This window comes from Podarcis bocagei (assembly GCF_964188305.1).
Source record: "Podarcis bocagei genome assembly, chromosome: 2".
Classification (NCBI taxonomy): Eukaryota; Metazoa; Chordata; class Lepidosauria; order Squamata; family Lacertidae; genus Podarcis; species Podarcis bocagei.
Window position 1 is genome coordinate 87776267 of NC_138126.1, and position 22685 is coordinate 87798951.

The 22685-nt window shown below is 41.9% G+C and overlaps 1 protein-coding gene across 1 annotated transcript in view; it reads right to left on the minus strand.

Annotated features, from left to right (window-relative positions):
* Positions 1-1827: 1827 nt before the first annotated feature.
* The window catches only part of GABRA6 (gamma-aminobutyric acid type A receptor subunit alpha6), a 30973-nt gene continuing 10115 nt past the window's right edge, over positions 1828-22685 (minus strand). Inside the window, exons 6-10 of the mRNA XM_081184755.1 lie at positions 22449-22592; positions 21547-21699; positions 20589-20848; positions 7119-7382; positions 1828-3278 (exon numbers count right to left, since the gene is read on the minus strand). Coding sequence (XP_081040881.1) covers positions 3228-3278; positions 7119-7382; positions 20589-20848; positions 21547-21699; positions 22449-22592 — 872 coding nt within the window. The 3' untranslated portion in view covers positions 1828-3227. The remainder of the gene's footprint in view (positions 3279-7118; positions 7383-20588; positions 20849-21546; positions 21700-22448; positions 22593-22685) is intronic.

Genomic DNA, 22685 nt, shown 5'->3' on the forward strand with positions numbered 1-22685 from the left:
CTGGAAGCTGTTGGAGTCCCATCAGCCCCAGCCAGCATGGTCAGTGGTCAAGAATGATAGGACCTGTAATTCAGCAATGTCTGGAAGGCCGCAGCTTCCACATCCTTGATCTAACAAACAGAATTAACTATGTAGCCCTTCACAGATGGCTGAAATGCCTGGGGAACTGAGCGCTTGTAAGGAGATTGCATCCACTATCCTGCCCGTAACTTCTCAGACATTGGAAGTTCTGTTGCAAACCAAACCTTTTTGTGTACAAGTTGTGTAGGCTATTTAAGATGCACCAGAGACCCTCTATTTTGGAGATTCTCCAATTATACAAATGAAGCCTACACATATATTATTATAATATATAATAAATTATTATTATGACTGGTACCATAAAGTGTGCCGTGTATAATGTTTCAGTTATGCTTTCCATTGGTAAAACTATAGGGTTGTCATGCAGGTTTTGTACATAAAAGTAGGGAATTCATGTGTTATCTATAACTGGGTACATTAAAAATGCTCACGATTTTTATTTAGTCTTTTGTACTGCTGTCCGAGCTTTATTTTCTTCTATTTTTAATTATTATGACAAAATACAGAAATAAATACATTCATTCTCATTCACCTCCCCCCCCAAATGTAATATATCCTTAGTTATATTTTATTGTAACAAGCTATATCACACCATTTTAAAACTGTGATTGAATATTTACAGATGTACATATAATATATATACATTACAGTTGTTAAATTAGATTCATTTTCCAAAGTGACTTTTTACTGACAATAGTAAAATAAAATAAGAGATGATTCCTTTTAAAATTCTTCTACTGTAATGTACAATAGTGCAGCATGTGCATTCCCTTGGGGGTTGGGATATGAGAGCCCTCCCTTCCTTTGCATGTAGCAGCAGAGCTGTAAAAGGAAGAGGTGAGAATCACTTGCAGTTTCTCTTCCGTCATTTCCTGTACTGCACTAAAGAGCCTTTAGCCACACAGTGCTTTGAACAGAATATAGAGTACATAGAGTACATTGTGCCATTTGTCACGCTACGGACTCCCAAACTAGCATTCACTGGAAGGAAAACGAGCTGAAACAATTTGGTTAGCAAAGTTTTCTCCCATTACATTCAGGATCATAAAATCTCAGAAGCATGTCCCAAAAATGTGTGTTATAAAAGTGTTACAACAGACTGGAATACCTCCAGATAAAATAAAAGGGAGCCACTAAACTTGTTGGCAATACTTTGTATGTTATATAAAAACACACGAAAAATACAGATGCAACTGAACAGAGAATGCCAACAATGAATGGTTCAGTTTCTTTCAAGCAATTTACACAATCATAATTGTAGATCTTTCTTCTTAAAAAAATTAATCGGGGGGATGCATACAGTAGGATGAAAATGCATAGCAGAATGAAATGTGCAGCATTCATCTTTAAAATATATATATTAATCTTTTGCTAGTTCTAAGCCAAATTCTCACCTGGTGTTTATCAACAATTTCATTAATCTCAGTAGAATTATAACTTTCCCATTAGCAATAGCATGCATCTTAATCTACAGCTCACTTGAGGTGAAGCATGGGAACTTCACTGTGTTTATTTCTCCAGACTAGATGGCTCTAGACATTACAGATGGCAGGACTAAACATTACAAGGGATCTCCTTGTGTGTTACTGATCTGCAAAGGCTGTGCTTTATCCATCTTGAGGCAGACATATTCATGATTGCATCAAGAATCTTTTTCTGTGTTGTTTTGTCAAATGCACATTATGTAAAAAAACACCAACCTTTATGTGACGGCATGTGTTGGTGTATCAAGATCCTTTTTTTAAAATGTAGTCTTTTACTAAGGTGCAGGAGCACATGTGCACTTCAATGCAACATTGCCCCCAAAGATGTGGGTGTCGCGTAAGGGGGAAAAGGTTCAAGTGAGCTGGAAGAACCAAAAACATGCTTCAGTTCTGGACTGAGTTCTAGAAAGCTTCCTGCTTACACTGGAGTTGAAGAGGAGTAAAATCTGAAAAGGGAGAAGCAACCCACCCCTTTCAGCCCAGCACATTTGCCTGCCTGAAGCAGAGCCCCATTGGCAGTGTTGCCTCTTTGTTAAGGTCAACGCTTTAAAAAAGTCTTTTCAAATTGTTCAGATATGGATTCCTCCCCCTGATCTCTCCTACCCAGAACCTCACTTTGCAGCCTATCTTGCCCTGCTACTAGAAGGAACTGAAAGACCAGCATAAGCACCAGAAAAACCCAGCCTCCTATTTCATAACATTAATGTGAGGTTTGATGGCACATTTTTATGGAAGAGAGCAGAAAGGGTGTTTCATCCTTCTCCTGCCCAGATTCTCCCAGGAAAATGTTCCCGGTGGTTAATTTTTTTTTAATATTCTAAAACTTGGAGAGTGCAGGGGTTGCAAGAAGGAAAGTCTTTGTTCACTGGCTTCCACCAGCACACCAGCTTAGTTGCATCTGACCCCAAGTTGTGCATGAAAGGAAGCTTGCAGATCCTGCTCTTGTATGAATTTCATTTATTCATTTATCAAAAGTTATACATCACCTTAAAAAAATCTAAAAGACCTTGACTTAAGCAGGGTACATAAAGGATGTTAAGGTGTTACTCTGAGTCTGGTTTGCTTTGTTATAAAATGCTACCGTCCCTGGAATATTTAAATACAGCATTAGCTCATGTTTTCCCATTTAACTTGGTGGGACAAAGGCTGCAGTCCTATGCACATTTACCAGGGAGTAAGCCTCACTAAATTCTGCAGGACTTACTCATGAGTAAGTGCTCATAGAATCAGGTTATAGGTCAGCTTAATTACAAGTGGGCTGGTCTGAATTTTTTGGTTAAGTAGCAGCCTCTCACCCTGATGTTTGTGCCAGTATTATTCCACCACCATGCTATGCAATTTGATACATGGCCTAGAACAGCACCTTGTAGGGAGCAACAATTTGAGCATAAATGAATAATTAAGCCCAAGCTTCAGCCCTGAGCTATTTAGCGAACAAGCTAAAACACAAGGAATCAATAGAAGGACTTGTTCCAGTGATGCCCCTCCATGGGGTACATACTTTACATGGATTGTGCCATCTGTGTGCCAAGAGTTCATAGTGATGTCTTCAAACACTGAAGTATTTTACATTCAGTGACCAGAGCCCCACAATTGTCTTTAGAACCAGTCACTTAGCCCGGTGAGTCTTTTGGTCCTTTGTCACACCTGAGTTTGCAGCCATCAGTTGGTTTGATGGTCATTTCGAAGATGCATTGCACTAGGTTCAAAAAACTGAAAGAAAAGAGTCAAAGGAAAATTCAGTAAAATACTCCCTACAGGGCAGTCAATCAGCAACACAGGTGCTATTGATTTTCATTTGTCTCAGAAGACCTAAATCAGCAACTTATTGTATGGAAGAATCGTAGCTGACGTGACTCAATAAGGCCCAATACGAAGTGTGCATGGCAATGACTCTCTAGCTATTTCTTCTCTACACATTCCCCTCCCACCTGCCTAGTAACTGAAATGTAGCTCAATAAAGGCTTACATGTGAATAATTCTGAAGTTCATGCTTAAAAGTTTTAAGAACTGTGCCATTGTCCACATGCCTTGTTTTCAAAGCACATGGGGGAAATGGGTCACCTGACGTCACTGTGATGTCAGGTGAGCAACCCCACCAACCTGTCAAACATGGCCCATTAGGGGTGGGGGAGACAAGAATCCAGCCCATCAGTCAGATCCAGTTCTCCACCTTGTTTATAACACACAACTTTTTATTTTATTTTTCATCTTTTTGAAACAAAGAGCAAACAAGTACGGTGGTACCTTGGGTTACAAACACCTCAGGTTACAAATACTTCAGATTACAGACTCCGCTAACCTGGAAGTAGTACCTCGGGTTAAGAATTTTACCTCAGGATGAGAACAGAAATCATGTGGTGGCGGTGGGGTGGCGGCGGGAGGCCCCATTAGCTAAAGTGGTACCTCAGGTTAAGAACAGTTTCAGGTTAAGAATGGACCTCCAGAACAAATTAAGTTCGTAACCAGAGGTACCAATGTATATGTTCCATTATCATTGTGCTGGCATCCATCTGCCTTGGAAGAAAATGGAGGAGCACGCCTTTGGGGGTGAAGTCAAGCTGTTGGGAGGTTGCAGAGCCTGCTGTGGCTGTAGCGACCGATGTGGGAGAGACATGTTTTGTTGCAGCTGGGGCAGATGAAGATGTCCAGTTGTGCTGCTGCAGATGCACCATGTAGTTTCTTCTCTCTGCGTTCCTCCCAGCGGATATTTCATTATCATTGCAAATTAGACAATATACCGTAGGTATACTTATACTTTATACTTAACAATGCTCTTTGGCTGGTTGTTTCAAATAACAGTGTAAAACCCAGCTTCCTACTATTCCTGTGTCATTGGATTTCCTGGTCAACAGGGTCCATGACCTTTCCCCCCCCAAGCTTAATTTCCTTTTCTTTTCATCACATTAAATAATATATTCTTCCTCCTCATTGTAAGGCTTTCCCTCTCCCCTCACTTTTCCTTGTACTCATAACTTCCTGTTCTCTCAAACCATCCTTTATCTAGCCTGTTTACTCTTTTACCCATCCTATCTTTCATTTTTCCTTTTCTGACCCTTCTGTCTGCTCTTGAATTCCTCTTTCCACTCAGCCCCCAGATTGCAGCTCTGGGGCTGCAATCTCCCTGGACTCCTCTCTCTCCCACCCAACAAAGCATACAGTTACAGTGTGACGTTTATCTTCAGCAAAAAAAAAAATATTATGCTTTTCTCTCAGAAACTGTGCTGTTGATAAACATTCTGATAGTGAAATTCCCTGGCATCCTGAAAGCTCAGCTAAAGACCTGGATGAGTGGTGGCTTGACGACTAAAATATTCATTTGTCTATTTAAAAAAATGTTTGTTTATAAACTTTTTTATTTTAGGTCCACACTTTTTTGTAGCAAATCTTCTTGGAGTGAGAGAATCTATTTGTGGCATTTCCAAAAATTAATGTTCTTTTGTCCCTAATTCTACATTCACACAGGCAGCTTCTTTAATGGAATGGAAAGGAAAATCCGTACTCCATCAATCTCTGTATTTGGCTTGTGACTGTCTGTGCTAGTTTGCAGAGTGGTAAATCCCACTGTGATTACCAGAAGTGTGTGTTTGCATTAGATAAACTATGAAATATATGGCATTCGTCCAAAGTCATGTGCGTATGATAGAGAAGCTGTGTACTGCAACATTCCATCTAAATTAATTGCAAATTGATCTTGCGTAGAAGGGGATGTCTGTCCTCTTAAAACAATGATATTAATACTTTGATTTTGCAAATTATAAACATCACCAGGCATGCTTCTGCAATTAAACATCTGTCAGCATTTCAGTGGTAAACCCATATTTCCCCATGGCAGCAAAACCTGACTTTCACAAAGTGCTGTAGTCTAAATACCTCCACTTATAATTTTACCTTGGAGATTGTGTTTTGAATTTGTCACTTTGCCCCAGATAAATTACACTTGAAGAAACACTATGTGGGATTTTTAAACCACACAACCAACCAATTACTCCTCAAATGGAATTCTTTTACTGTGCCTGAAGATCTAGGCTACCACCATACAGTTAGGAAGCAACTTATTTCCCCAGGAGTCGTTATTCCTGTTTGTGGGGAAACATGATTTAGCTTCATAGATAATTTCACTGTAAGTAGATTTTCAGTTTTAAAATGCCCACCCCATATCAACCAAATATATTATAATATTACATTGCCAGGTATTATTATTATTTATTCCTTGTGAACAGGGGTGTGGAGCTTGTAGGCTGTTTTCAAATATAACTGGATGCTTCCTAATGCTTTTATTATCACATATGAAGAGTCAAGTGACATCAGCAAGTTCATAGGTGATGGTAATCATATGAGGGTTCAAGGCAGCAGACTGTTCTATCCATCCTAGGGGCAGCCAATATGATGCACTGTAGATGTTGCTGTGCTACAGCCCCCATCAATATTGACCACTGACCATCTTGCCTGGATGGAAGTTTGGAGACCCAACAACATCTGAAGGGCTCTACATTGATTACCCCGATTCACCCCGTCTCCTGGTCAGATTAGCTGGTGACTCCCAAAGCAAACCACCAGGTCTTCATCTGGCTTTAACTTCTGAAGAACCATTGCATTTGTATTGCCATCATTAGCCACTTTTAAGTACTGTTTAGTGGAAAGGCAAGATACAAATTTAACAAACAAATACAAAATAAACATATTGGCTTGGATCCTAAAGGAAAGTTAACTTGAGGAAGTTTACAGAAGAAAAGTTCTGTATCCCATCCCTGGCCTACAACCCCACCCCATGCCCCATTGTTCAGGAGAGGCCCCAGACCCTATAGAGAGGCTGGCAGGGGTGTTGCAGGAGAGAAGGAATGTGAAACTTTCTTATCTTAGGAGTCAAGCTATATTCTCTAGCGCTGTCTGTCTGTCTGTCTGTCTGTCTGTCTCTCTTTCTCTCTCACTGTGTATACACCGCGCTGTGCAGAAGGAACTCCTGCAGGAGCCAGCTTGCCCAGTCACTTTAATAGAAAAAGAAAATCCATGCTTGCACCTTCCCTTTTCATGAATTGATTTTTTCCTCTGTCAAAATGAAAAGTAAATCCCTTTTGGCCATGGCCTTGACCATGACTTTAAGATACCAACTACAGTAAGCCTGCAAGACAAAGTTATCCACTTCCCATTTATTTACCGGTAATTCCATCCACCCAGCAGGTTTTCCTTGCTTACCAGGCTTTGGGAAGGAGGTGTGAGGGCTCTGGAAGTGTCCCAGAGGCTGGTAACGAAGGCACCTCCTCATTTACTGGGGTCTTGGAAGGTCGAGGGAGGGCTCTGGGAAGTTCTCAGGGGCCTCCCATGACCTTCTCAGATCACAGTAAGCAGCAGTCCACTTTGTGGAGGCAGTTCCGGGTTTCCTGACTTTGTGCAATTTGGCCTTTGGGCATGGACCCCTGGAACCAAACTCTTACAGTACTTGTATGTGATGGGCCCATGGTATATCTATTCATTCAAAAACTTCTCCTTTAGTGTTAAATTCAGCTCAGTACAGATTCAGGTTTCATATTGCTGGAGAATACTGCTACTCACTTCCATAGTGTCCTTTGAAAGGTAAACCACCCAGTATACCAGGTTGAATCCTGCAAATGCCACTGGAAAGAGGATCCTGGAGTACTGATCTATTTTACTCGTGCCTCCAATTAGTGGTGGTGGCGGCGGCGGTGGTGGCGTAGTAACAGATGTCTGTTGACTTTGAGATGCACTATTGGACAACATGCTTGTTTCAAGGGACTGATCTGTTTGAGATGTCATAGAGTTGACTCGTTTCTTCAAGTTGCAGTTGGAGTCGGAGTGCTACAAGGAGAAATATGGTTACGACACAGTTTGCAAGAAACTCGGCTCTGTGGTTTTATTCACCATACTTAATATTTAAGAATATTAAATTCTTGTTTTCTCCTCTTCCATTTTTTAATCATTCTCCCACCCCCTAGCTGCCACTGCCTGCTCTAAAATCAACATGAAACAAACAAGCACAGAAACACTGGAAGTCATTGTTGTCACCCTTGAAGTCTATGTATCTGCATCTTATCCCTCTGATCTCCATTCTTTGTTGCAGGTTATATTTGGTGGAATGCTCTGACATGAAATGAGAAAACATCTTTATAGAAGAATCCAGAGACGACATATTTTGTTGTCTGTATGTTTTAAAAAAGGAAGATTGGAAGAAAGCCAACAACTGTTTTATTTCTGTAGCGAACTGCACTTCCCTCTAATAAACTGTAATTTTCCAAGGACAAATTCAAACATCAAATATTGCATTCATTTAAAAACTGAACCAAAATGGTCTCCATACACTGTCCCCCTCTCCTATAATTTGCTAGCAACCTCTCCTTTCTGGACTTGAAGAATACTCTCAATTTCCACCTCTACTGAACGCAAATTATTATATGGCTTGAGTCTTTGCTTTGTTTTCCACATCTCGCTATGGCCTGCAGCATTTACAACAGCAGTTTGGGACTAATATGTTTAAGAGTCATTTCATGTTGTGTGTCACCCAGCAAGGATACATAATTGTGCGTGAGTGTCTGTAAGGGAGGCTTGAGGACAAACACATTTAAGAGTGGAAGAAACCAAACGGAGCCTCAACACTCACTACTGAGGGGATACAGTCACGGATGCAAGCAGGAGAGTGAAGCTTTCGGTTCAAAGCAATGGGAGCCCCGACACTGGTTCTGGGCTAAGTGCTTTCACCTGGTTTTGCTCTGCATTGCCAAGTGTTCTTCATAAACCAGAAATGTTTTGGAAATTTTGCCAGTCTAAATTTCTCTCAAGATTCTGGATTATATGATCTTATTTCTGAAGTGAAGCCAATGCAGTCCGGGTTCTCCTTTGTCCCACTGTTGCTTTTTCAAAATTTGCAAACTGCACAGTTTGCCACAGATTTCAGTTCCTTTGGTCCTCTCTTGGGACAACCCCCTCTCCCTTTCTCTGTATTGATGATGTGCACATGGGCTTTACAAAACACTATTAAAAACAGCTGTCAGCAGTTTAAGGATTACATCAAGATTTGCTTTGTTCTATGTTTTACTGATGTAGAAAGGATAGTTGTATGCTTCAATGGTCAATACAATTTGGATATGAGTGTATAGTTATTTCCATTAATATATTATCATCATCATCATCATCATTATCATCATTTCTATACTGCTTTATATTTTTAAGAAAAAAGGGGTTTACAAACTACATTAAAACATGAAATAAAACAATCCAGAATAAAACATTACTGGAGAAAGTCAAATATAAAGTTAATATTCCAAGCAATATAATTAACAAGAAACAAAAATATTATCTTACCAATTTAAAAATAAAGCATTACAAAGGAAATCAACTACAGAATGCACACTTAATGCAGCAAAGTCAACAAAATATATATATATATATTGAACTTTTCATAAGAAAAACCCTCTCCCACCATGCAGCAATCAGCACTGTGTAAAGTGGGGAACAGTGGAGGAGACAGGCTGAGGGTGGAATTGAGGCACATAGGCTTTTCCTCTGCAAAACCTCCCACTTCACTAACAAACACATCTCAGATCCAGAATAATCTTCCTAGGCCTTCGCTGGCTGTGGTGCAGACTCATGGTGGCAAACTCATTACCAAACAGAGATGCAAACTTTCCCACAGGGAAAAAGAATTAACGTAACATGTTAATTGCATTAAATGTAAGCACACTTTTCAATTATTTAAATGTATGCAGATTTTTAAATTGAGACTGAAAAAGGAAAACAAAAGACCTAATGCAGCTGTCTCAGTAGCAAAAAAAATGGGTCTGTTCTTAGGCAGGTCTCTTGCTTTCCTTAGTAACGGCCCACATCTCTACAGGGAAGACCTCTTTGTCATACGCAGGCCATGGTCATTGATAGAGAAAGCTGGCACATGATGGGATTATTACCAAGTGATCTGTTTACCTGAATTGGCCCTGGGAGAATATCTCCACTGAAGCTCATCTCCACTGTGGTTCCCTGCCAGAGATCTGATAGTGTGATACAGTGATAGCACCAAGCGTTTCCATTGCAAAAGCAAAAGATTCATTCCGTGCTACACAGCAAATGCCACTGACAACTTAAGGTGGTGTCCCTTTACCTAGTCCACTCCAACTCCATTCATCCCTGCCTGTGGAACATACTAGCAGGGGCTGATAGCACACCACAGGTTAGAGAAGGCCGGCTGAAGTGCTGTGCTTAAGCACTGGCTCCACAGTTACAAATTAGCCATCCAGGAGGCAACCCTGTTCTAAAATATCCACTGTATTATTGCATCTTTGGTTAGAATATTCACATAAAGAGGTACGGTGGTACCTCAGGTTAAGAACTTAATTCGTTCTGGAGGTCCGTTCTTAACCTGAAACTGTTCTTAACCTGAGGTACCACTTTAGCTAATGGGGCCTCCCGCTGCCCCCGTGCGATTTCTGTTCTCATCCTGAGGCAAAGTTCTTAACCCGAGGTACTATTTCTGGGTTAGCAGAGTCTGTAACCTGAAGCGTCTGTAACCCAAGGTACCACTGTATATAGAACATGAGAGTCTGTCTCTCCCTCTCTATCCATACATGAAGCCTTCACACTTTTGAAAGTAGAGATGGAGCTTCTGCTACAATCCTCTTTCTCACTGCACATATATTCACTCATGCGCTACAGACTGCCGTAATAAAAGGAGGTACAGAGAACACAAGGATATCTTCATATCCCAGCAATCCTGAGACAAACTCCCAAAAAGCTAAGCTGGGGGGGGAGGGATTGGAGAGAGTTCCCATTTCAATAGCAACTGGCAGCACCTCCTAATAGAGGCCTCTTTCAGAAATGGAATGGAAATACAACATTTGGATATATGCACAGGATCCCCAGTGATGGAGATAATTAGGTGTTCTCCCATCGTATTTGATTTTCAGAAAGAGAAGATCTTCTAGTGACCTACTTTTCTGTAGACCAAACAAACTCAGTCACTCCTGCTCCCCCCCCCACTCCCCATTCTAAAATGTCCATTTCTTGAATCGTCATTCCTTCGCCACTCACATTAACCCAAATAACTGGCAGGGGAAATGCTTTGCAGAAGGTTCTAAAGTCTACATGTACATATATACGATGGGGCTCTGCCTATCAGGAACACAGATGTCTGATTTTCTATTTTTCCTCCTACACAGCAAGCCGAAGACAGATTTAAAGGGGAGATCATCCACAGATGTGTCACAGAAGCAGAAAGAGGGTTATCCATGTCCACTTGCACTAATCATCATAATAATCCTGCTCTATAAATGGAGTCTTTGAGCCACTGCTTTCAGTCACAGTTACTTTCAGATTTGGCTTGAGGTGCCTTTGCTTTACCAAAGGAATGAAAGCGCTGCGGCCTGCCTGATTAGAATCCTTGTCCCTTCCACCCGTGAACAGAGTTACACCGCATGCTAATCGCAGCACCATGTCACACACAGGTAGGCCCAGAATTCTGGGGCCTTCTTCCAGTTCTGTTTATGATGGAGGGGGGGAGGGAGGAGGGTCAACAATGTCAGGATAAGCAGTAAAGCTTTGGACCAAACCCAGTCTTTCACGTTCCAGCAAAAATTCAGAATGGATATCCACTTCTATTGCAAACACTGCTCATGCCATAACAGCAACTACAGATGGTTTCTTAGTGGGAATTATTTCTAATGGATGAAAGGAAATCTCATGGACCCTGGGTCAATTCATATATTATATAAATAGTGACCCTTACTTTCATCCATGGCAGTTAAGCTGGGGTGTTAGTGTTAGTTTTAGCTGTTAAGTGTTCTCAACTTGAATTTCTATGAGATTTTATATTTCTTCTTAGTATGCTAATACTTTCTCCAAGAGGGCAATAAATTTGAGCACATTTCTTAGATATGTCTGAGTGCAGATGAGGTCTTAAAATGCAGCTACTATACTTTATTGCATTGCATTCTGCTAACACTTGTACTAACTTATTTTGAGGGTATTATTTATTCACCCTGTACTTTAAAGAGGCAATTTATACCTACCATTCTATATTTCTGTGGAATACTTTCAAGGGGTATTCATATTAAAATATCACCAAATTGTGTCCGCTTTGTGCTATGGATATTTGATTCCTGCTATCAGTGCAACTTGTAGTCAGGCCGTCACATAAAATGAATACTTCTCTATTTTCCTAGATGCCATAAAAAGTTTACACCAAGACATCAATATAGTTATTATTTCTACTTTCCATATATCTGTGAATTATGTACCTTAGTGGCATCTCCAGTAAAGTTAAAAGAAATCAATTACAATAACATCAAATTTGGCAGTCAGGAAATGGACCTCTCTTATTTCCTCTGTAATGTATTAGATTCAGGATATAGGTGTTTGATGTTGTAATGCTATTGTGGGGAAAAATCAGATTATTACCTTTGCTCAATATGCATGCTTCACATTTAACAAGCAGATATATCACTAGAAGAGCCTTTTGGCATAATTGCCATAGATTGCCAATAGATTTCCCATTCTTGCAGTTCTTCTTAAAAGAATAATGTACAAAAAATACAATTCCCACCTCCTAATCCATTTAACTAGCTTACGGCAAGAACGGCTTCCTGTTCCAATTGCGATACCAGACCTCAGTTTGGGATCAAAATATATCTGCAATTTATCTCCAGTGTCTACAGGCTACCGGTTCACACTCAGCTACTCCTACTGTCCAAGATAACTCAGTCAGTAGAGCATGAGACTCTTAATCTCAGGGTTGTGGGTTCAAGCCCCATGTTGGGTAAAAGATTCCTGCATTGCAGGGGGTTGGACTACATGACCCTCATTCTCCCTTCCAATTCTATGATACTAAGAAGCTTCCTATATTTCACTAAATCTTTCTTCGTAACAGCAAATCCTCTCCTTTGGTTCATGTGACTGATCAGATCAGCTTCACAGTTTTAAAAATGGGATTCCTAGTGTGATGGCATAATATGAAATGGAGCTTCCAGCTCCCAGGCCTTGAAGTCTATCTCCATTCCCCCACCTTTAGTGGTTGGTTGGGAGGGCAGTGAGTTGTTTGTGGCCTTTTTAGTGTTCATCTTTTAGTCAGGTGAATAGGATTTGTTTTTTTAATATCATTTAGGTATTGTGTTTTACTCCTGTTTTATACATTTTCAACGCATTTTATGCTGTAAATTGCTTTGGAGCAGTCCTGTTTGTGAAAAGTGACAAACAAATTTAATAAATAGAAACAGAAAATAAGGGACTGGCTAGCCTGGGTAACTATGCATTTTGGCCGATATGGAGGCTGCCATTTGCTGCACCACCTCAGGCAGTATAATGTCACAAGACGGCACTGACACTGGACAATGCGCAATGATAGCCCTGGGGTTTCCAGGGCGATAGGACCACAGGTCTTTGTGCTTCAGCAATTGTTACAACTGCAAGTACATGGATAGCTAAAGCTGATATTACCCATATTCAGTTAAACGGAAATTGCTGCAAGTGACAAATATTCCCATTAAACAGCATGAGTTCTGTGAAATTGATATCATTACAAGAACACAATCTAATCAAGCAGTCTGGAAGTTCACAAACAATGGGTGGTGGGTAATATCCTTCTTGGTCTCCAGTATTTAGTAATCAGAGGTATACAGGAATCCTATTTTTAAGGTGGTGTAGCTAATAATCATTGATAGATTATTCCTCCACAATGGTCTCAGGTCTCATACTATTAGTGGCAATCACAGTATCTTAGAAGAACTGAGTTTATATCTTGAATTATGTTGAAGATATAACTTAATTGCGTGTTGCATGAAAAAGTGTGGCCTCCTTGTGTGCACTCAGTCTGTTGGCAAACAGTTGCATTGAATGCCCTGAGCACCAGCTCTTAGAGAGGGTTAAAAGGAGAGAATCTCCTTTTACCAAATATCTGAGCAGCACTTCCCACATAGTGACAGCCACACTTGGAGATTACAACTGGTGAAAGAGAAAGCCTCTCAATAGGTAGGTCCTATCACATGGAAAGTCTCTCCATCAAGAGAGACCCCAACAATAAACCATGCCAGCAATAAAAGACTGACTAATAATATGAGAGACAATCACTTAAACACTATTATTGTTATTATTGCAACATTAATATCCCACCACACTGCTAATTTATAAAACACGTGTTGATCTTCTTTTATCCAGGCCTGTTCCAGAATTCTATTCAAATCTCCAGTCTAAATTAATTAAAGGACAGCCTACATTCATTTTTCTCTCTCCCTCTTACCCATTATCTGCTTCTATATTTGGGAAAGAAACTTCTGCAATTTGGTCTCTTGATGCTATTAATGTCAGTAACACTAGCAGCAGGAGATATATACAATCTTGGCAGGTAAAAAGCTTTTCCATGCGCCATTTAAAGATGCATTATCTCTCGATGTCACCGCAGTCTCATGGAAGCAACAGATCAAGATTTGCACAGACACTAGTCAACCTGTTGCATCACTTGCTGGGTTTGGGTTCCTTGTTTTAGTTGTTTTTAACGAGTTGTTATGTGTATATATACAGAGAATGTAAATACAGAATGTAAATATAGGACAAATCCAGCCATTTAAATGTAGTATACTGTCTGCCACCAGTATTAATGTGAAATGTGTGCAGCAATTCTAAGAGGAATTGAGACATTCCTTCAATGTTCTTTACTTTCACAGTTGCTCTATTTTAATATAGTCTCCTACAACTATAACACATAGCTCAGATCGAAATCGGATTGTAAGCAGAAATATCTATTGTTCAAGAATGAAATAGAAAACAAGAATGAAATAGAAAACATTTGTTTGTTTGTTTTTGTTTTTAAAAAATCCCTGCAAAGAGGATGTCTGTATATATATATATTCCACTTCTCCTTTTGTAATTCACTGCTCTTGAGGCCAAAACTTTTAGTCCATAGAAAGTGAATATATTATGAATTCCCAAACCTTCTCTTGTTGGGGTTGTGACAGTGTTGCTTCTGGATAACGGGAGAGCCACCATGAAAGCTACCTGAGCTTCAAAAGTGGGATACAAAATTAAAATAACCCCCATAAATAGACATTGCTGTACTTGACTTACAGCATTATGCATCAAAGGAGTTGATATTACTTGATACCCTTTTGGTATCAAGATTTGGTTGGGGGCCCAAGCAAATATTTTGCCAATCACCACCATCACACATGGAGGCTCCAATACCCTTCAGCATGTTGGTCATTGTTTTTCTACATAAAACTACATAATACCATATAAAAATGTTCCAATTTGAAATGTTCTAGTCAGCCAGCCATTCCCTTATCCAAGATACTCCATTCAACTCTCCATTTCATGGAGAGCTTCGGTTCTGAAAAGTGACAGACAAATAATGCTAGTACTGTTAGGTTGCACTCCATTTGTGTGCCTACAAATTCAGAAACAGAGTCCAGCACATCTCACTCCCAGATAAATGTGCGCAGGATCCAGCCCTAGTCATTAAAAGGGCCATCCACTCCTGTTGTCTGGCATTGGTTCATGTCGCTTTTGTAAACCTTATTTTGCTCTTACGCTGTGTACCTAATAGGCAATATGATACCGACAAATCAAATGATATTTCAGTCATTTCTACCGAGCCCTTCTCAAATGTCATGACATTTTTTAAAAGCTATATAGCATTTTCTGAACGTTGACAAGCCTATTATGTGCGCTTATTCTTACAAGTGTCTATAAGGCATTGCAATGAAAAATGCAAACATTAAGGTGCTGCCTTAGGTGTACAGGCCCTATTGTCAGCTGGCAACAGTGCTGGAACCAGCTTCAGCAGGATGGCAGGCAGGCTTTATCCCTGCTTCTTGAGCTGATCTTGAACTTGGGGAGAGGGTTTATGTTGTCACCAAAAGGCAATCTTTCCAACCACACTAATTTAAAGTGTGTGTGTGTTTAAAATACATAGGCATATTTATAAGCAAAATGCCAGCTCTCCCTTTTCTTTGAGCACTCCTAATGGCAATAATGAAGGGATGCGGGTGGTGCTGTGGGTTAAACCACAGAGCCTAGGACTTGCCGATCAGAAGGTCGGCGGTTCAAATCCCCACGATGGGGTGAGGTCCTGTGCTCGGTCCCAGCTCCTGTCAACCTAGCAATTTGAAAGCATGTCAAAATGCAAGTAGATAAATAGGTACTGCTCTGGTGGGAACGTAAACAACGTTTCCGTGCGCTGCTCTGGTTTGCCAGAAGCAGCTTAGTCATGCTGTACGCCAGCTCCCTTGGCCAATAAAGCGAGATGAGCGCCGCAACCCCAGAGACGGTCATGACTGGACCTCATGGTCAGGGGTCCCTTTACCTTTAATAGCAATAATAGCCCTTAAAGAAACTACGGCATCCTGCTATCTCCCTAGCCTCTCCAGTCAGTTGTTACTACACTGGTACCTAGGAAGTCGAACGGAATCCATTCTGGAAGTCCATTCGACTTCCAAAACGTTCAGAAACCAAGGCCCAGCTTCTGATTGGCTGCAGGAAGCTCCTGCAGCCAATTGGAAGCTGTGGAAGTTGCATTGGACGTTCTGGTTCCACAGAGCATTCACAGACTGGAACACTCACTTCTGGGTTTGTGGCGTTCGGGAGCCAAAACATTCAACTCGCAAGGCATTCGAGATCCAAGGTACGACTGTATATGCAATGTTGATCGCACAGAGGAAGAACAGGGATGAGCACTCATGCCCTGTCCTCTTTGGCACATTCCCAGCCATTCACAGTAGGAGGGTGGCCATCAGCACTGTGTATCAGGGAGTCTGTAGAAGTTGAGCAAGCTCCCAGCTATGGACCATCACCCTCCAACTCATGGAGGGTGAACAGAAATGCAATGGAACAAGTGGAGTAAAGGTGTTCATCCCCACTGCCATATCTATATGAAGAGGAACAAATGCCTGAGTAGGGTTTCTGTCCCTCTTGATCCCATCCTAAATCCAACATTGCTATATCACACGTAGGGATAGGGGAGAGATTTGATTCAGTTTGCATTGAAAGGAGAATCTAGAAAGTTCACAAACCAAAACACAGCCATCTTTCAAAATCTGCACTTTAGCAATGCAGTTCTTCAGAAAAGTAATATGTACAAAAAAGCACATGCTAGGGTTCATAACAGTGAAAATAACATACAAGCATGTGTTATATTCCCCACCTTGCAACCAATTCCAAAACACATGCATAGGAAAACAGCATGCGAGGGAGCAATATTTAGCCTACGTTTTGTACTAACATGCTATTTTTCCAAATGCAGGTGAGGGAGATTTTGGTGGGGAAGCATTCAAACATACAGGAAAGTCACAGTCCAGGGAAAAGCCTTATCACTGGAATGTGCTGATTGCAGAAATCAATGGAAAAACCTGCCCCCTGAGTGTGGTGCACTGACCAGAGTTCGGCTTCCTTTGCTTTTTGTGTTCTTTAAAATTGCCATTTAATAAGCAGAGACTTTCTTCCCACCTCAACATTGCGATGCAGTGAGTGGTGGAGGAAATGTCCCCTGCTACTAGTTTTCTGCATCCGTAAAGACACGGAATGTTTTGTCCCTAAAAGAGATGAACACAAGGTGCAATCTAAACCCACCTCCCTTCTCCAAGCAGATATGACTAAACAATAATATCAGCGTTAGTAAAACCTACACAGCTTGATCATCAAACACATGGCTGACCTCCTACACTTCAGCAGCCTATACAATGAATAACTGGCATGCAGGACTACCAGCAGGAGTAGAAATGAAGAGGGAAAGCAACTGGGGTAGGGAGTAGGATATATATCCTCAGCACTATCCCATTCCAAGTATCATGACTCCTCTTGGACGGAATTCATTTCTGTAGTCACGCTCCAACCCACTAGCAGTAGCTCTTAAAACACCAAAGCCTGTGTTATCCAAAGAGCAGCACCTTATTTTGGGGTGTTCAAATATCTGAAGGAGTAGACGGTTTCCCCCTTCCTTCACTTCTCCCCCTCTGCTCAGCGCCCCTTCAGCGAAGCGGCAGGAGAAACGGAGCCCCTTCCATTTCTCCTCCTGCTTCGCTGAAAGGGTGCTGCGCAGAGGGGGGAAACTGTGCAGCACCTCTCCAGCGAAGCAAAGCCTGTGCACCGACCCTCTCACTCTCCAGGCTTCAGGAGGCTATCTGCAAGCCTTCAGAGCACAGCGGGGAACTCCTGCTGCGCTCCAAAGACTTGGGGATAGCTGAAGCCCCCGGAGCGCAGCGGGAGTTCGCGCTGTACTCCGGGGCTTTGGGCTTCAGGTGGCTATCTGCAAGCCTTCGGAGCGCAGCAGGAACTCCTGCTGCACTCCAAAGACTTGGGGATAGCTGCCTTAAGCCTCCAGAGCGCAGCAGGAGTTCCCGCTGCACTCCAGGGGCTTCAAGCGGCTTCAGCGAAAGCAACACGAAGCCTCCGGAGTGCGGGGGGAGCTCTCCCTCTGTGCTTAGGAGGCTTTGCATTGCTATTGCTGAAGCCAAGGAGCCTGCACTCGCTCCATAGGACACACACACATTTCCCCTTAATTTTTGAAGGGGAAAAAGTGCGTCTTATAGAGCGAAAAATGCGGTAATTGAATTATGCTGTCAGCTCCATAATGGGGTCAAAGCATTGAAACTTTTTTTTCTTTCAGGGTTCCTGTACTTTGAACAGCTGTACAACTAGTAAATGTTCAACAACAGAACCTTTAATGACAGGGAAAACTTCAGCTCCTCAGTTGCTTGCCTGTCATGCAGGCGTTAATGGAACAGGAGGTACAAGTTTATTAAAGAGCATTTCTCCCTTTACTGGTAGAGCTCCTGTACCTTAGGCACCTGCATAAAATTCAACAGATGTTTTTCAGGACATGGAACAGTAGTGGTGTGGAAAAGTGTATCCATTAAGCATCTGTCCATCCAACATAAAATTGTTTAAAGGTCCGGAAATGCTTCCAGGAAAAATATACCAATCATAGCATAGAATAGAATCATAAACAGATATGGAGTTCAGTATGTGGTAAAACAGCCCTTATGTTTACTTTACCACAGCAACCCACTTTAAAGGAAGTTACCCAAGGAAATAAATAAGGGGGAAACCCGTAACAGGTTATGTATGCCATCTTCCAGCTTCCTGGGGCCTGATCTAGTATGAACACAGAAAGCAGCCATCCTAAGCCAGGCCACTGACACAAGTGACAACTGAAGCCACAATCAAGTGGAGGTGCCGCAGTAAGGCATGGAAATGTGCCGTGACTCAGAAAGCACTTGCATCAGCAGGAATGATTGACAGGCAGTGGCGTAGCAAGGTCAGGTGGTGCCAGGTGTGGAAAATTTCTTGTCACCCCCCACCCCACATTGAAATCTAGTTGGACTCCCAAGAGACTGCGATCTACTCACAGTATAAAAAGACTAGCTGTGATCTACCCATTGTCATTGCCAGGAGTTGTTCAGCTTTTTTTAGGGGAGGGTTGGCCAAAGTTGTTGATAGTTGTTGAGCTTTTTGGGGGGGTTACAGGGTTTGGGTCCTGAGTTGAGGGAGCTTCTGCTTCTCTCCTTCCCTCCACCCGCTGCTTGTTTGCCTGCCTGCCTCCTGCATGCCTCCTCTGATGACACCCGGGGCAGTCCGCCCTCACCACCCCCACCTTGTTCCTCCCCTGTTTACAGGTAACGTCAGATGGTGTCACCTCAGTGACAGGTGGGTTTGGCTTGCGAGAAATGACCTCATGGGCCATTTGGAAGGACTACCTGCACTCAGTGTTGTGAAGAGTGGTAAACAAATGGAATAAATAAGAAATGAATGAATGAATGAGCTGTTCCCATTTCCCTGATCTAGCTCATTGTTGTCTGTAGGACTATCCCAGCCCTATTGGAAGATGCCAAAGATTAAACAAAGGACTTTCTGCATAGCTAGCATATATTTTACCATTGCGCTATTGTCCTTTCCATCTGTGTGGCAAGAATTTCTCAGGCCACCACTGTAGGGCTGGGAACCTGTGGCCCTCCAGGTATTTTCCCACTCAGGGTCCCATCAGTTCTAGGCTAAGTTCACCATCCCTACACTGTGGGCTCCCTGTTCAGTGAAGTCGACTGCTGACTTTCTCACTCTTCTTCCTGTACCAGATCCGTGTGGAGGAAACAGGCCATAGGAGATGGCTCTGTCCCTGTGGTTCTGCATAGAGGTTCAGGAGCTAAATTTCCCTTGACATGGAAAGAAGTGATGGGAAAAGCTTCACCTGCTTAATTTCTCTGTGCTGGGTTGCCAATGCAGATGAGCAGCGCTGGTTTAAAAAAAGGTAGGAATCCCAGTGAGAAGACAGGGAAGTTAAGAAGTATCTTGGGGCCATCTAGGGAATCTCTGAACCATGAGGGCATTGAGGAATCAAAGAGGGGAGTGGGACTTTGCCCAGAAGGGTCTCTCTCACTGCTGCATCTGCCAAGCACTTCTTAAATTGCATTTCTATCATGATGGAAACACAAGATGTTTGAAATTACCAGCGCAGCAGCTTTTCCTTCTATGAAGTAAAGCCCTTTAATATCTCATGTGAGTTGGGCACTGCGAGATTCCAGCCATTCCATAACTTTTGCTGGGCTGCATCCAAGACAGCCAAGCGTATGGGAAGATGCCAAGTTTCTGTAAAGTCTAATCCCCCCTTTCTCTCCCCCCCCCCTGCAATGACCCACTTAAAGAATGCCAGTTACAAACTGATCCAAGAATATATGGTGTGTGCACATCCCCTTGAAGGGTATACTGCATTGCTTTCCATGCCAGTGACACAGAAAGCGCTGGAGAAATTTGCCTGGCAATATTTCCTGCCGTGCAAACTGGATAGGCTGAAAATTAATATTCTGATAAAATGGATATGGAATACAGTCATATATATAAATACACACACACAAAATAATCCCTGCGCTTTCACTTTTAAAAGTTTGGGGAAACAACTTACTCAGCTCCTGCATTGATGATGCGATTTGATTATGCAACCTCTCCCAGACTAAGATCACTTTAATATTGTTCAATTGTTTGGCATTCACTACTTTGGCTGTCTCTTCCTATACGATGCTTATTATCAGAAATGTGAGCAATTACCGAGACTATCTCGTCCTCCGCCGGTACGGTAGCTGCTGAGAGCGCGGCTGCTAGTGCGGCTGCCCTGGCTGCCTTCTTCATTGCTCTCTGAGTCTGAAGATTGGTAAAGTAGTTGACAGCTGCAAACTCAATAAGTGCAGAGAAGACAAAGGCAAAGCACACAGCAATGAACCAATCCATGGCAGTAGCATAAGACACCTTGGGCAAAGAGTGGCGGGCACTGATGCTCAACGTAGTCATTGTGAGGACAGTGGTGATCCCTGCAAAATAAGGGTGACAAGGAAGCTGTTAGGTCTCTGTATGTATCCTTTTTCAGGCTTCCAAGCTCTGCACACACCAACTTCTCTTTGTGTAACTGCCATGTACCCAATAAACAGATTTACAGCCTGAGCTAGAAGCCACAGCAAGTACTATTCATTTCCACTGGCAGGAGCAGAGAAGCGTTCAGTGGCACTCAATTCCTAAAGCTGCAGAGCTACAGGCTTGCAATGAGATCCTATGGAAGTTCATTAGAAACCATCTCCCCGGCAAGAGTTCAGTTAGATCCATGACTACACAGAAGATTCAGTGGCACTTACCCCCAGGTAAATCCTCAACACATAGTTTTCCTCTGTCACATTCTTTAATTAAAAACAATGCTAATCTCTATCGCAGTACAATACCCTGAACGAACGAAGCAACGAGCAAATGAAGGTCATGAGAAGAAAGCATGAATACCAGCCACAGTTCTTGCTGGGACAGCTTCTTTGTTGATCCAAAACACAACTTGGGACAGGATTACAGTCATAATGCAGGGGATGTATGTCTGAATGAGATAGTAGCCTATTTTCCTTTGCAGATGAAAATAGAGTACCTGAAGTGAATACTCGCCTATGAGAAACACACAAAGCAATGAAAAATGGTGGATAAATGGAATGATGCAGAGTGGTTTCGGGCAGAGATGATAGTACCAGCATACCAAAAACTGTCCTAGCTGGAACAGACTCCTTATTAATCCAGAAAGACACCTGAGAGAGGATGACTGTCATGATGCAGGGAGTATATATCTGAATCATGAAGTAGCCCATCTTCCTTTGTAAGTGGAAATAAACAGTCATTATTACGTATTCACCTGTTAGGAAACAAGTATATCAGCATTATCTTTGTCCATGTATTAGAGAATCTTGGAATGTCTTAAATAAACACATAGGGAGGGCTGTGTGTACTCATCATTAAAAAATAGCAATTCTCTTATCAGGAAAAGCTGCGTTTGCAACATATTCTACCCTTTTGCATTTCCCCCGTATTTTTCAATTAATTCTGATTTTACTTTATATTAGGGAGGCCTTGTCCACGTCCCTTTGAAATGCTAGGCTTCTCAGATTTCAACAGACATTGTCCACAAACTTCCAGGCATAACTTCACAACCATATGGACTAAACAATTTTTTGGGGGGAGGCATAATGAAAGAGAGCACAGGAAGCTGAATTTTACACCCAAGACAACATTTTGTATTTCCCAAGTATTCCTGCTGTATATAAACCTTGTGAATAAAATGGTATAAAATACTTTTGCCTAGGAAGCTTTGAGGCAAAGTGTGGATTCAGAGTCCCATAACACACCCGCTTCCTTGCCTTTGCACCTCAGCCTATAACTGCCTTCTGCATGGCAGCAAAGAGAGCTGGCCTGGAACTGGGAAGAGCCATCAGAACTCCCAGCAATAGATTCATTATCATTTATTCTCCAAAGGACTAGCACTTGGAGCAAGTGTGCCATTGCACACATAGTCAAGTCACACTGTGAGCGTGTAAAATGTATCATGTTGAAAATCTCAGTGGTCATTTTCTAATGTTGGCACTCTGCATGCAGATGTGATCTTACCTGTATTGGATTTTATCGTTTCACTAGAGACTGTTTGCCCTATAAGATCATACTGGAGAAGACTGGAAGATTCTTGTGGAATTTCCACCGAATACAATGGTCCTTTTTTCCAGGTGTAAATAATCTCACTTTTAGGATAGGCGTCTGAGTCAGGCAGGGAGAGAGAAAGAGAGAGAGGAGGGGGGTTGTCATGAGCTAATTATACTTAACTCCTAGTGCCAAAATAAGCAGCAAATC